The sequence below is a fragment of the Cajanus cajan genome, chromosome 1, assembly GCF_000230855.2.
Source record: "Cajanus cajan strain Asha chromosome 1, NIPB_CcT2T_4, whole genome shotgun sequence".
Classification (NCBI taxonomy): domain Eukaryota; kingdom Viridiplantae; phylum Streptophyta; class Magnoliopsida; order Fabales; family Fabaceae; genus Cajanus; species Cajanus cajan.
In genome coordinates, this window is record NC_138517.1 from 87,961,831 (window position 1) to 87,977,592 (window position 15,762).

Here is a 15,762-nt window from a genome sequence, read left to right on the forward strand (position 1 = left end):
ATTCAATGCCATTATTCTAATTTTTATATATAAAAGATAAATATTTTTACGATATTAACAAATTTGAAATAGCAAATGATATGAAAAAATACATATATAAAGTGATATCACAAAAGAATAAAAGAAATATAAAAAAGAATTAAAATATTTATCTTATTTAAACGCGGGACGTTATTATTTTTGTTATATAATAAATATAAATTATAAACGCTACCGAACCCATGATTTGAGTATCTAATTTTTTTACCTGTGTTTTTTCTGGATCTAGGGTTTCTTGTTATAATCGATTCTTTAAATTCATCACCATCTCCATCATCTTTCTTGATTACCATCGTCAAACCCTAGCAAATCACACGTTGCTTACAGAATCAATCACTTGTGCCTCAGGGATTGAGGTTGATTAGAATTTTTGGATTTTTCATCGTGAATCACGGATCTAATATTTCTTCAAAAACCAAAGGCTAATATTCTTTTATACATTTTATCTTGTTGTCGATAACGGGGAAAATTGGGACGAATCTAAAGCATTCCTGATGCAAGACACTGGAATTTTTTCTACGAAAGTCCCAATCATACTTTTGTGATTTTGAAGAAAAAATAAAGAAAAAAGAAAGGGGGAAAAATGCATAAGTGTTTGGTGTACCAAAGGGAGATGGTACTGGGAGAGGTAGAGATATACCTAGAAGAGAACAAGAACATGGATCTGAACGAAATCAGAATAAGTCACTTCTCGCAACCAAGTGAAAGGTGTCCACCGCTTGCAGTGCTTCACACCATTACTTGCGGTGTTTGCTTCAAAATGGAGTCAACGTCCTCACAGACACGACAACAGCAGGATGCCCTCTTTCACTTGCACTCTTCGTGTATCAGGGAGAACAAGGTATAATCAGCAAAACTTGTAAAAGTGAAACCCAGTACTCAACTTTTTAAACTTTAACCTCAATCAAAAGAATCTGTTCCAAAACAAGCATGTGGACTCTGGACAGAATCTCGGATGATGACTTATTTTGAAGTTGCACACAGTTATTTGACAATTCATAATTTTCCTAATATTTGTCTCAACTAATTGAATATATTGATTTCAACCCCAGGTGTTGTGGGAACTGTCTAATTGGTTGCCCTGCATTAATGACTATATATTTTACCTTTACTCAGATTTGATGCAGACCGGTTTATGAAGACTGACTTTTGTTTCTTCTGAATCTTGTAATAAATTTGTCAAGGTTTGCTTGTTGTGTTGGGTAGCATGCGATGACAGTCAAATGTAGCATCCTTGGTCCAGCTCACAACATCTTGCAAATGAATAAATCATAAAATTTATTGATAATTTCAAGTGCAATCTAAAGAAACTAAGATGTTTTTAAATATAAAACAAATAGCTAATATGTTAATCATGTATCACTGCACAACAAATGTGTGTTTTGCTTACATAGTAAGAGATTAGCCATGAGAGCTACTTCTGAATTTTTCATGATGAAATTTAGAGAAATCCTGCACTTAGTTTGGCATTGTATCCATCTTTGACATTTTGCGATGATTGCTAGATTAAAACCTTGCCAAATTTTGTTTCTTGAATATGGTCATCATTTTTCCTTTTTCTAAATTCTCTTGCTGGAGTTTAATCAACATTTCAACTTTGGCTGCTGCAGACTGCCGTAATGCCACTGAGTGGGGAAGAAATACATTTGGTTGCAATGTATTCACGTAATGATGATAGACCATGTTTCTGGGGATTTATTGTTGCTCCTGGACTTTACAATTCATGCCTTGCAATGTTAAATCTGAGATGTTTGAGTATAGTGTTTGATCTAGATGAAACTCTGGTGGTGGCAAATACAATGCGTTCTTTTGAGGATAGAATTGAGGTGCTGCATAGAAAAATAAACTCAGAGGTAGATCCACAACGGATTTCTGGTATGCAGGCGGAGATCAAGCGATACTTAGATGACAAGAATATATTGAAGCAATATGCTGAAAATGATCAAGTTGTTGATAATGGGAAAGTGATAAAAATTCAATCTGAGATTGTTCCACCATTGTCTGATAGTCATCAGCCTATAGTTCGACCACTGATCCGATTACAGGAAAAGAATATCATTCTCACACGCATCAATCCACAGGTATTTACTTTTTCCTGATCCATTTATTTGATTGTAAAATGTTACATTATGAGATCAACCATCTTTGGAGTAACTATTGTATGTTGATTCTGTATGATGTCATTCCATTAGTGTGAATTCTAGTTTTTTGTCATTCATATCGAGGTGTTATATGGTTATTATATAATTGTGATCTAAAATGCCCTGTGCTCAAAGCACATGTTTATGCTTCTCTAGCAAAGGCTTTCATGTCTGATAGGATGATTTCAACATGGTGGATAGTACATGTTTTCTGTAGTTTCTTAACATATATAAACAGTTAGACTTGTCAGAATCATTAACAATAACTGTGTCTTTGGAAAGATTCGCGATACCAGTGTTCTTGTGAGGTTGAGACCTGCATGGGAAGATCTCCGGAGCTACCTTACTGCAAGAGGGCGCAAGCGTTTTGAGGTTTTTGTTTGCACAATGGCTGAGAGGGACTATGCACTAGAAATGTGGAGGCTTCTTGATCCAGAATTGAATTTGATAAATTCAAAAGAACTGTTAGATCGTATTGTTTGTGTCAAGTCTGGTAAGTGGCAATTTATTTTGACTTCCAATTAATTTTGTTTTTAAACAAGAAGCTTTGCATGTGTAATTGAGTAGCTAAAAGAAGCAAATTAGAAGGATGACAATAGCTCGTATTTGAAAATTTAAAATTCATACCAGTTTTTCTGCTGCAACTGTTCATTTATTTTTTTCTGCTTCTTGTGTGTTTCAATATATTATAAATAGGTTTAAAGAAATCATTGTTTAATGTATTCCAAAATGGCTTATGCCATCCCAAGATGGCATTGGTAGTTGATGATCGCTTGAAAGTGTGGGATGAAAAAGACCAACCTCGGGTGCATGTTGTGCCTGCATTTGCTCCATACTATGCTCCACAAGCTGAGGTAATTTCATTTACCTATATAATATGATACTCAGTATCTTAAGTTTTATATATAAATTTCATTATTTCTCTAGTGTTTGGAACTGATTAAACCTCTTTATCTTGTAGGCAAGCAATGCAGTCCCTATCTTGTGTCTTGCAAGAAATGTTGCTTGCAATGTTAGGGGTGGCTTCTTCAAGTAAGAACTAAACCCAAGTTTTATTAAATAGGCTTATTTTTATACCTGAACAAAAACGAGGGGGATCTCACCTATTTTCACTAACAAATTATACAAACCTTTTTGATTGTTATAACTCGATTTATGAGAACATTACATTTCTCAAACATGTATAAAAGAGGCAAAATTCTTAGACCTGATTATGGCCTCGGATTTGTTGACAGGGATTTTGATGATGGTCTTTTACAAAAGATCCCTCTAATTGCTTACGAAGATTGTATCAAAGATATACCTTTTCCTCCCGATGTGAGCAATTATCTAGTTTCAGAGGTTAGTGTACATTTAAGTATACATGTTATTAAACAAAACTGTAATCTGCTGGGTTATAGTATGTTGAAATTTAAGCAGAATGTGAATCATTTAATTTGGTCATATGTGTGTCTTTGGGTTTTTCATTGTTCAGGATGATGCATCTGCTTCCAATGGAAATAAAAATCCACTATTTGATGGCATGGCAAATGCTGAGGTAGAAAGAAGATTAAAGGTAACAACCTGAGTCTGAATAAATGAGACTTCTGATTTACATATCATTGAACATTGATTTTATTATCTTTGTGAATGTACTTGCCTTTAGGACACAATATCAGCTTCTTCAACTGTCCCTGCAATGACTGCTACTATAGATCCTAGGCTTGCTTTTACTTCTCTTCAATACACAATGGTGTCTTCTTCTGGAACAGTTCCACCCCCAACAGCGCAAGCATCTGTGATGCAATTTGGCAGTGTTCAGTTTCCTCAACCTAATACTCTAGTTAAACCAATGCGTCAAGTTACTCCTCCAGAACCGAGTTTGCATAGTTCTCCTGCTAGAGAAGAGGGTGAAGTACCTGAATCAGAATTAGACCCAGATACAAGGCGTAGGCTTCTCATATTGCAACATGGGCAAGATACAAGGGAGCACACGTCAAGTGAACCTCCAGTTCCCATTAGACACCCCATACCAGTTTCTGCTCCCAGTGTCCCATCACGTAGGGGCTGGTTTTCTGCAGAAGAGGAGATGGGTCCACAACAACTAAATCGGCTAGTACCTAAAGAATTCCCCATTGATTCTGAACCATTGCATATTGAGAAGCACTGGCCTTGTCACTCATCCCTTTTCTCCAAGGGTGTCGATTCTATTTCATCTGATAGAGTTCTCCATGAGAGCCACCAAAGATTTCCAAAGGAGGTAATGCTTATAATAGAATTTCAGTAAATTATGCCTGAAGTTTTGCTAGAGGGTCATACTCTTATATTATTCAGTAAATTAGTTATACATAAGATAATTTCATTGCAGGTGCATCATAGGGATGATCGCTCAAGATCGAGCCAATCAATCTCTAGTTATCATTCTTTCCCAGGTAAATTAGCTCTTGTATCTGAATATTTAATTGGTCCTATTGTTTTGTTTTATCATTATAATGAATTTATACCATGCTTATCATGACTCATGAAGGTGATGATATTCCCTTGAGTGGTTCAGCTTACAGCAACAGGGATTTTGACTCTGAATCCGGACATTCTCTATTTCATGCCGATACCACATCTGGAGTATTACAGGAAATTGCACTGAAGTGTGGAACTAAAGTGAGTGGAAATATGTGTGTCTGTAACATGATAGTTAGATGATATTGTTACATAGATTATGATCCCATTGTACCATTGAATTTTCTGTTTCTTTAATGTGAACAGGTGGAATTTTTATCGTCATTGGTTTCTAGCACAGAACTGCAATTCTCCATTGAGGTATCTTTCATTCTGGGTAGCTAGATCTTCCAAGTCCTTGTTGATTATGATTATATAGTTTGATTTCCATTCATTTAGGATAAAATTACTAATTTTAAATTCAATGAATCCACTGTGGTATTTTTTTTTTCCATACTTGCAAGAACTTATTTTAACCAACAGCTGTAAACTTTTTATTATTAATACGTCTTCCATTCGCTGAACACAGGGTTGGGTGTGCTATATCTCGATGAGTTGATTTGAATTTGTTGCCTTTATTGTTTTATCTGGAATTTATGTTATATTTTATTTAATCATTGGTGTCACTTACTAAAATAAGTTCTCCATTATATTCTTTTAAAATTTATTAATATGCTTCAACTTGATGTCATTCTTATTTACAGGCATGGTTTGCTGGAAAAAAAATTGGTGAAGGAATTGGTAGAACTAGAAGGGAAGCCCAGCATAAGGCTGCTGAGTGCTCAATCAAACAATTGGCTGGTAAGATTTTGTAAATTTGTTAATTATGATTTGATATGGCATTTTTATTTATCCTTTTCATAATGATTTTGTAGATATATACATGTCTCATGCTAAGGATGATTCTGGTTCCACTTACGTTGATGTGAGTGGGTTTCATGGTTCAAACAACAATGGCTTTGTGAGTAGTGGAAATTCTCCTGGTAATCAGCCATTGCTTAAAGAAGAGTCGGCCTCATTTTCAACTGCTGAGTCATCTAGGGGTTTAGATCCTAGGTTGGAAGTCTCCAAAAGATCAGTGGATTCAATTTCTGCCCTCAAAGAATTGGTAAGCTTTTTAATTAAAAGAGAAACCAATTGAGAGCCTTTTGTTCATCTTATGCTATGTCAAAGTTTATTATTGGTATACTATAAATTCTCCATTCTACCTTTTCAGTGCATGATGGAGGGTCTTGCTGCCAGTTTCCAATCTCCACCAACCCCTGCATCAAATTTTCCTCAGAAAGATGAAGTGTATGCACAGGTTTGTAATTGACGCCAAGGTTATCAAACTGAGATTCAAATGATGAATTGCAAAGCTAATTATTGAATGTACTTAAATTGTAAAATTCAGACAATAAAAAATAACTTCAAATGTTCATATAGATGATATATAGTGTTCAGTATCCTGATTTTAAACTAGGAATAGATAAAACAACTTAACCAAGTCTCATAAAACGAAATTATCTTCTCTTTTTTAAAAATTTAATTACACCGCAATGCATATACTATTTTCTCTTTTTTCTCCTGTGCTGTATATACTGTTAAGTTCTGGCAACTTTTTAACAAGTTCTGAAAATTAAACAATTTTCTCATGTTTTAGGTTGAAATAGATGGTATGGTCTTTGGCAAAGGGATTGGATTAACATGGGAAGAGGCTAAAATGCAGGTATTGTATTTTTTTGTCATGAATTATTATTTACATATGCGTTTGTCTATGTATAAATGAATTTGATTAACTTCTCCCATATGGTGTTTGGACACTGATATGCCTTTTTAATCTTCAGGCTGCCAAGAAGGCTCTTGGAAGTCTAAGAACAACACTTAATCAAGGAAATCGGAAGAGGCAGGGTTCCCCCAGGTATGTTATTTTGACCAGCAGATTTGGTTATATTTGAAATAGGAGAGTGGAAATAAGTGGGGTGATTTGGTTGATGAGAAATAAGGGGGTGAGAAATTAAAAAGTGGTGGCCCCGCCCCCCTTATTTATTTATATTTATTTATTTTTTTCTCTCTCTTTTTTATTTTTATTTTTATTTATTTATATATATATATATATATATATATATATATATCTTATTTCTCTCCAATCAACCAATTAAATTTTTATTCTATTTCTTACCTATTTCCACTTGCTTTCAATTTCTCTCCACTATATTTCTCACTTATTTCTTTCCGCTCTACCAAACACACATAGGTTTTACTACACAAGAAGCAAACTTAGATCTTTAGATAAAATGCTTTCCCACATTTCTTCCTTGATCGACCGTGTTGTGATTTGCATTTTGCTCCTATTGGAATTTAGTAGTTCAATCTTCACAATACTGTAGTGATCTCAAAATACCAGCAATGTATGAATTTGAGCCATACTTCGTTACAGTTTCTATTCTTTTCTGTGATTCGGATTAGGTTTATTTGGTGCAATTCAAGTTATCTTGTCTTTCACTGGCCAATATTAACAATTATAAGTCAACATCATATGTCGGAAAACTGATTGGACAAAGCCTCACTGCCTCACACATATAATATCAGCTTCTGTAACAATGAAATACTTTTTAAATTTATTGTTTTTTAATCTTTACACCTTCCCAAGGCTATCGTATTTCTGTTTGTATTGTTCTTGCTTTCTTATTGTTTCTTCCTCCTATTTTGTAAATCAGGCCACTACAAGGATTGCCAAATAAACGTGTAAAGCAAGAATATCCTCGAACTCTGCCGCGGATACCCTATTCTTCTAGATATCCCAGGAATGCTCCTATTGCTCCTTGAAAAGCATAACTGGATTTTCATCTCACTTGACCAGTGTGGCTTTTGTTGGGGCATGTATTTGTTACTGAGGCAACGATGCAGAGAATGGCTGTTGGTCGGATGATTGCCAGTTAAGTGACTGCCTGGTTTGTCAGTCTTTTTGCCCAAGTCCAATTCCAAGTATAACACCCACTTATTCCTCAGTCCTCTCTGAAGTGGGGTTAGATACTGGACAAATATTTTGAGGAGATGTGTTTGTCCTCCCAGGCAATGCAGTGCGGTTGTGTATATCTGGAAACTCTGACACCGGTTCAAAAGATGATGCATGAGGCTGTCCCACATGCTGCAATTGTTCTTCTGTGGCTTGAACACATTTGATTCGGATTTTTTCATTAACTGAAGTCATGATACACCATTCAGTACAGGTCTCTTGAGTCGGTTTTCACCATCCTTCCCAGCTTATTTTAAGCGAAGTCATGATACACCATTCTGTACAGGCGTACAGGTTCTTTTACACTTGAAGTTGGTTTTCATCAACATTACCTGTTAATAGTCTTTCCTGCCACTGACAGTTCCATCACAGTGCAGCCGTAAGAAGACACTGGTATTCATGAAAATTTTGAGTTTAGTTCACTGAGGTAGTACAGTTTTTCACTTCTGATTTTAGTTGTCCTTTTTTTTTCCCTCCTTTTCCCAAGTCATATGATGAGAGAATTAATTCTGTGCAGTAGAAATGTCTCACAAATCACAGTTGCATGTCCTTGTATCTGAGTTTGATGTTGTTAAGAAATTGGAGCTGTGCACGATTTTGTATTTAATGTGTACATGTAATAACCATGATAATTGAATTGGATATCGGATACTGTATTTTTAATCACGAATCGAATCATGATCAATAATTAAATATAGTATATAACAAAGACATATTAAAATGATCAATAACTAAAAGACATAAGTCAAGGAGCATGAAATGCACGAGTTCTGTTAGAATTTGTTACAGTAGAATAATATTAAATTTATAATAGATATTATGTTATTGGAATTATTTCATGTTAAAGTTTATAATAAATATTCTGCCATTAAATTTATTATATACTAATTAAATACTTGTATTTGAAAAACGATAACAAATTTTATTTACTATGTTTTATAATAGATTTATGATAAAAGATCTTAAGCAGCAAGTGGAATATTAATAATTATCACATCAATTAAATATATATTTTTTATTTGATAATAGAGTTAAAAGTTAAAAATCAGGGTCTGTTTGTGTTAAAACTAAACGTAAGTTACCGAAGTTAAAAACACAATTCGTTTAGTAGTAAGATTAAGATTGTGTGGCCATCTAGAGGAGTATCCATGAGTAGGGTGAAAAATATACCGGCCGAAATAGGATTTATTAGGCTTCGACTTGAACGTAGTTGAATATATAATATAATTTGACCTCATGATATAATCATGTTTATACATAAGCATATTTTTAATGTATAATATGGCATTCATGTTATAATTTTAATCTCTAATATAGCTTATTTAAAACATGTTTTTGTAAATATTACGTGGACTTATTTATAAATAAATTTGTTATTTTTTTTATATAAGTCAACATATTTAATATTTATAAAGATAAATTAATATATGATTTTAACACCTCATAACAATTTCTATATAATAATAATAAGAAGAAGAAGAATAAATCTTAATTTATTTTATTTTAAAATGATTTACGTGGTAGGTTTAATAAGTTTTTAAAATAGTTTAAAGCTTCACATTTTTTTAACCAAATAGGTTTTAATGAAAGTCTCGACCTAACTTATTTTAAAAAAGTCAGATTTGGCCTAAGTTTGATTTAAGTTAGATCATATGTCCTAATTGAGTGACCTAGTCTATTTTCATTTTTATAATGAGTGAAATCTATTCTTGATATTTTTTTAAGATTATGATTGTGTCTGCATCTACAAGTATACCTATGAGTGAAATAGATCTTGGTTGTAATTTTGATTATGAAACACATTGCGTGACGACTCTCAAAAGAATAGTATAGTATTATATCGACCATTGATGGAACAATATAGTTATAACTCTTTTTGAATTTCACAAAACTTAATATAATAATTGTACGATTCATCTCCAAGTTGCGATTGAATTATACAAATTAATATATTTATCCATTGAAATATACATATGTAAATAGTGTCAATCTAAGCCTTGTAGTGTGTTTGGTAGTAATGAAAATGGTAAGAAATAGAGAGGCGAGGGAGGGAAATAAATAAGAAATAAAAAGGTAGGTCATTTTGTTGCACTTGCACCCATACTTTTTTTTTCCTATGGATATGAGTCACACCTTTTTATTTTGTGATTGAAGTGTGAAAATATTATTAACATTATCACCATCATATTTGTCTTTATTATTATCATTATCATAACTGTTATCGCAACTTTCGCCATTATCACCATCAGCATTACTGCTAAAACCACCACCACCTTACTACTCCCACTACCATTACCATAGTCACTACTATAATCATCATTGTATTCATCTTTATTATTATTATTATTATTATTATTATTATTATTATTATTATTATTATTATTATTATTATTATTATTATCATAATTATAATCGCAACCTCTACCACCATCACCACCACCACATTGTTACTCTCATTACTACCACATCATTACTCTCACCACTACAACTATTATCCTTGTTATTATCATTATTATTATCATTGTTGATGACTAATTACAAATTAACTTAACTCTACGAGGTATGATTTTAAAAAAAAAAAATATTGTAATAATATTTACTTTTATTTAATTTATTAGAATATTTTATTATTTTAAAACCAATATTTTAAGATACAAGCAAACTGCAAAAAATTAATTACTCCCTTCGAACCATATATTTTTATGTTTAAGATTTTCACACCTTTAAGAAATATTTAATACTAATGTGTTAAGTCTAAGTTATTCTCACTTAATATCGTGTAATATGTATAATAAGAATAATTATGATTATGAAATAGGAATATTAATTGTCAAATAAGAATATATGTGACAAAAAAATAATTAATATTATTTGAAATGTGTAAAACATAAAAGATTTTGAAACAAAAAGTCAAAATTTAGTACATAAAAAGTACATAATAAACTATCCTTAACATAAATACTACTACTTCATCTCTATATATAAGATTATTTTCACTTATTTATTTATTTATTTTTTAATAAAATTATTTTCTACTTGTCAGTTATATTAGTTATATATATATATATATATATAGGGGAATGCTAATGTACTCCCACCTATTTTTTAGTGGGAGTATGTTAGCAACCTACACCAATTTTTAGGACAAAAAAATCACTCATTTATTTTGATTTGGTTAATTCGTACAAAGGATATCATAGTAATTTAATTTAATTTTAAATGAAAATAAAAATATTTTCTCTCTCTTATTAATTTCATTCTCTAAATCATTTCTCTCTCTTATTAAATTTCTTCTCCAACTTATTTCTCTTTCTTATTAAATTCTTTCTCTAACTTATTTATCTCTCTTCTATTAAATTATTTCTTTAACTCATTTCTCTCTCATCTCTCATGATGTCTCCCTCCTTTCTCAGAACAAATAAAAATTAATTAATAGAAAAAATAAATGAATTGGAGAATGAAATTAATAAGAGAGAGAAAATTTTTATTTTCATTTAAAATTAAATTAAATTACTATAATATCCTTTGTACGAATTAACCAAATCAAAATAAATGAGTGATTTTTTTGTCCTAAAAAATTGGTGTAGGTTACTAACATACTCCCACTAAAAAATAGGTGGGAGTACATTAGCATTCCCCATATATATTTTTAGGTTGGAGTAGTTAGAAGCATGAGAACCTAGGTTCAATCCTCATTACAATCATTTTTATAATCTTTCCTATCTTTACAAAAAGAAAAAGTTATATATATTTTTTTAAAATACTCTTGTTTAATTAACAATCCTTTCAGATAGAAAATAATAAATATTTTAAATTGATTGAATAAAAACTCTCATTTTTATTAGGATTGAAAAAAATATATAGATATTTTTCTCTTTTAAATATTAATTAATTATATAAAAAATGATTAAATAGAAAAAAATAAAGTTAATATAAAAAATGTTAAGGATAACTTTTAAAAAAATAATTTAAATTATTAACAAATTAATACTTTAAACTAAATTAACTGATTTTTATGAATGATATAATTTATTTTTTTTACACAATGAAAACTATAATTTAATTAGAAGGATATTATAACTAAGGCGATAGTTAGGTAGTATTCACTGTTAAAAATAAAAATTAAGTTATTTAATTTTTTGTAATATTGTATACTAGTATTTTATTTATAGATGTATAATGTATTTTCGCCTTTTCTTTTGTATTATTCACCAATCACCGTTAAGTATTTAAAAAGTCCAAGAAAGTTTAGAGGCAGCGCTGAGCCTCCGTCAAAGCAAAGCAACAGTGTTTGCATTCCACAGCACAGAAGAGAGAGAAACACATTTCTAGAGAGAGAAACACGCAGTCGCTGACATGTCTTCCTTCGATGCCTTCACCGATGACTTGAACGTCAACTCTTCTTCCACTCACCACCACGACGAAGAAGAGGACAACTACTCCGGCTACGGCGGCTACTCCTCCTTCACCGGAGGTTTCTCCGCCGACACCGATGTCCCCGTCGATCACTCTGCCGCCGCGTCGCCTGAGATCTACGGCTTCACTGATCCGAATCCCGCTTACTCTCAGTCTCCCTTCGAATCGGCCACCGTAGAGAACGGAAACGGAAACGGGAATGGCTATGGCGACGGTGACGGCGTTTTTGTCTCCGACGGTCCGGTGCTTCCGCCGCCGACTGAAATGGAGCCGGAGGAAGGTTACGCTCTTCGGGAGTGGCGCCGGTGAGTGGTTGCAATTTCTCTTCTGCTTCGTGAATTCCTCGGATCTCGTTTGAATTTGCTTAGATCTGTGACGATTTTGCTTTAATCGGGAAGTTTGCTCGCGAAGTTTCTTGCTGTTGCTAGTGAGCAGTTAGGATTATGAATCGGGAGTGGGAAAGCTTGATCTTATTTATGGAAAATGTTAATACGATTTCACTTGAAGCAGTGAGTTGAGCTGTGTTAAGATATGTAGATGAGATATTTCGGGAGATTTAGTGTAATTGTCTTTGTATGCTAGTAAGTAGGGAGGAATTGATTTATATCCGCCAATTGTAAGGCTATGTTTGGATCGAGAAAGCTTGGAGAATAATAAGGGAGAGGGTTTGATTGATTTTTCACTCATGGATGTTGTTGGATTTCTTTAGTATATAATTATTGTATGATGAGGTGTTTTTTAAGGTAAGTTCAATGGTTTGAAAAGGTTAAAGTAGTGGCTCGGACTGAATTCCAGTCCCCGTGCAAGTTTGACGGTTTTTAGGGTTTGTCAGTGTGATCCTTTAATTTTATTTGATGTTGGCCGAACAATCATTGTTTGAGCCCTTGTACGTTGGAATGAGATGATTAATTGATCGTCTCAAGTTGACCCTTGTTGAGCCTAGATCAGGCAAGCAATTTATGAAGAACTTAAGCGATGATATATCTTGATGAGAATTGCATCAGATCCTCCTGATCTTGGATTTTTATGATTGTGCTATGGAAAGTATGCTTTATACAATTAAATCCAGTGGGCTACTATCGGGGCTCCATACCAATGAAAAATATCCCTCCCTAGTTCATGTTTTTGCTTGCCCTGAATAACCTGTTTGTTCTACATTCTTTGAAGAGACTAGTGAACTTCCCCTCCTTGATTTATAAGGTTTTACAATGTTCTCTTCTCTCATAGTATAGCGATTCTCATTGTAGTCAATGGTGGTTCTCATAACACTATAACAGAGTAGCGGAACAGCCCCCTAGGCTGCTATGGAATTCAAATAGCGTAGTAGTTCTCAATAGTGGTCAATGGCTGTAATAATTGTCAAAATAGCAACTTTTCGCATGTTATGGTGGTGCTACAATGATATAGGGTCCAAAAACCCATTTTTAGCCCTGAAACTTTAGGGTTATTTTGGTAAAACTGTGATTTCTCCCCCAATTTTCTAATACATTTTTTGATTCAAAAAGATAATAGAATTTGTAACCCTTTGATAAGAACCTGAGGAGAACCACACCATAAAAGATATCTGTCGTAGTTTGAGAACCCAAACCTTATAAATCCCACATTGGGATCCCATATTTTTTGTGTGGGACCTAAGTCTCATACCTTGCAATTGAATTCTAACATCCCATCAAACTCCACAGCCCCTACACGCCCATGCGTTATGCCTATGCGAGCTGTTTGTACACAAACCCCTGTCTTCTAGTCCAGGGCGAACACTGCAATGTTGGTGTCACCATCTGCACTGCTTGTTTGCAGCTAGAACAAAATGAAAGGGTTTTCATACCAATTGATTAGAACCTTGAGAGAACCATACTACAAAAGCTAATTATTGTAATTGGAGGACCTAAGGCCTTATAAACCCCACACTGGAATCTCATACTTTCAATGTGGGAGTCAAGTCCAATATCATGTGGTTGAATCCTAACACCCTTCTTCCTTGACAATTCCACAAAAATTACCTTTGTTTTGACCTGCTCCTTCACATTTTACATGAATTTTTTTTCATGTGCTCCATTCTTTTTTCTTCCTCTAGGCCTCCGTGATCACATTCTACTAATTTTTATTTAATTTGTTAGTTCTTTTTCTATTAATTGCACAATCATCTTTCATTTTTTGACTTCATTACTGTGTTTTATTATAAGCTTCCAGATTGATGGTGATTGGGTGCATAAACTGTGACTTATTATTTATCATGAATTTCTTTAATTTTTTTTTGAGTGTTTATATGTATGTATGAATTATTATGTTTTCATTAATAATTAATATTAATAATATTTAAAATAGTGGCCATGACACATACTGCTATACTGTTTTCAAAATTGGCTGCTACCCGCAGCTATCTGAGATTGATAACTATGGTGTCTCTTTAATCTTTATCTCAATATTTTGTCAATTTTGTCAACAATGCTCAGGCATTTGACATCAGATTTAGAATCTTGTAATGTTTGATTTATCACACACTGAGAAATTGATCTGGCTTGAAAGAACAATCATTTTCTTATTTTTTTTTTTTATCTTGGCCTAATAAAGATTAAGATCTATTGCAAGTTTGCTGAACTCAGTTGTCATAAGAAAACTAATGCCCTTGGCTTTCCTTGTGCAGTCAAAATGCCATTCTGCTGGAGGAGAAGGAGAAAAGGGAAAAAGAGATGAGACTGAAGATTATTGAAGAAGCTGAGGAGTATAAGGTGGCTTTCTATGAGAAGAGGAAGCTTAATGTTGAGACTAACAAGGTTCAAAATAGAGAAAGGGAGAAGGTATGTTTTACTTGCTTCATGACATCATTTTTCGTCAGATGTATTTTTTCCTGTTCCCTTAATTGAAGAAAATGAAATTTGTTTGTGGAGCAGTTATTCATGGCTAGTCAAGAGAAGTTTCACAAAGAGGCAGACAAAGCGTATTGGAAAGCAATTGCCGAGCTGATTCCTCGTGAGGTTCCCAACATTGAAAAGAAAAGAGGCAAAAAGGATCAGGAGAAGAAGCCATCAATTACGGTCGTCCAAGGCCCAAAGCCCGGCAAGCCCACAGATCTGTCCAGGTTGCGGCAAATACTGTTAAAGCTGAAGCACACACCACCACCTCACATGATTCCTCCACCACCTGCTCCTGCTAAAGATGCCAAAGACGGTAAGGATGGAAAAGAGAAAGCATCAAAAGCAACTGGAGCTGCAGCAGAAGGTGCACCTGGTTCACAACCAAAGGATGCCACCTCCACTGGTGCCGCCGAGGAACCCCAGAAAGAAGCTCCTGCCACAGAGGAGCAGCCTGCTGCATGATTTTGCCTATCAATCTTTCTTCTGCCATCCCTTTTTCCACCTGCAGTCTTTAGTGAATCTTTTTGCCCTGCTATTAGTTTCTAATGCTTATTGGTTGAATTTTATTACCAACTCTAAGGTTTTGTATGAATTAAATCCATTATTAACAATTGTGAAGTGGAGATTCAATGATCATGGGTTTAAATACATCCTTTTAGGCAGTATTTGTTGGGATTGCTGGCTGATGGTGTTAAATAGACGAATACAATGTTTAATATTTTTCAGGTGTTAAAATTTCCCGTTGTATGTGCCTGATATTAGTTTCCTTATTTATAGGCTAGAATTCCACTTTAGTTTAGCTCTGATTAATTTTGGTTTTAGTTCTTTAAAAAATGGT

At 33.5% G+C, this 15,762-nt stretch overlaps 2 protein-coding genes across 3 annotated transcripts; both read left to right on the forward strand.

The window, feature by feature from the left end:
• The first annotated feature begins 212 nt into the window (after positions 1-212).
• Positions 213-8,323, forward strand: LOC109803525 (RNA polymerase II C-terminal domain phosphatase-like 1). Of its 2 annotated transcripts, none has more exons than XM_020365139.3 (17): positions 213-880; positions 1,650-2,120; positions 2,463-2,673; positions 2,877-3,034; positions 3,142-3,212; positions 3,416-3,521; positions 3,655-3,735; positions 3,826-4,419; positions 4,528-4,591; positions 4,687-4,817; positions 4,923-4,976; positions 5,360-5,456; positions 5,531-5,763; positions 5,872-5,958; positions 6,298-6,363; positions 6,482-6,555; positions 7,355-8,323. In XM_020365139.3, exons 1-17 carry the CDS (start codon positions 623-625, stop codon positions 7,461-7,463), a joined length of 2,865 nt encoding a protein of 954 aa, XP_020220728.2. In that variant the 5' UTR covers positions 213-622; the 3' UTR covers positions 7,464-8,323. The 2 variants fall into 2 exon arrangements, with proteins under 2 accessions (XP_020220728.2, XP_020220729.2); XM_020365140.3 differs by having other exon boundaries at positions 4,714-4,817.
• Positions 8,324-11,895: 3,572 nt separating this feature from the next.
• LOC109804197 (clathrin light chain 1) lies at positions 11,896-15,589 on the forward strand. Its single transcript, XM_020365989.3, has 3 exons — positions 11,896-12,374; positions 14,714-14,867; positions 14,961-15,589. The coding sequence occupies exons 1-3, from the start codon at positions 12,010-12,012 to the stop codon at positions 15,384-15,386; spliced, it is 945 nt and encodes a 314-aa protein (XP_020221578.1). The 5' UTR covers positions 11,896-12,009; the 3' UTR covers positions 15,387-15,589.
• Positions 15,590-15,762: the final 173 nt, after the last annotated feature.

Bases quoted from the DNA above. Each gene is read 5' to 3' on its own strand.
- LOC109803525 (XM_020365139.3), top strand. From the start codon at position 623: ATGCATAAGTGTTTGGTGTACCAAAGGGAGATGGTACTGGGAGAGGTA. The intron at 3,035-3,141 runs GTAATTTCATTT...TTTATCTTGTAG, and splicing joins ACTATGCTCCACAAGCTGAG to GCAAGCAATGCAGTCCCTAT. The intron at 5,959-6,297 runs GTTTGTAATTGA...CTCATGTTTTAG, and splicing joins AAGATGAAGTGTATGCACAG to GTTGAAATAGATGGTATGGT.
- LOC109804197 (XM_020365989.3), top strand. From the start codon at position 12,010: ATGTCTTCCTTCGATGCCTTCACCGATGACTTGAACGTCAACTCTTCT. The intron at 12,375-14,713 runs GTGAGTGGTTGC...TTCCTTGTGCAG, and splicing joins GCTCTTCGGGAGTGGCGCCG to TCAAAATGCCATTCTGCTGG. The intron at 14,868-14,960 runs GTATGTTTTACT...TTTGTGGAGCAG, and splicing joins AAAATAGAGAAAGGGAGAAG to TTATTCATGGCTAGTCAAGA.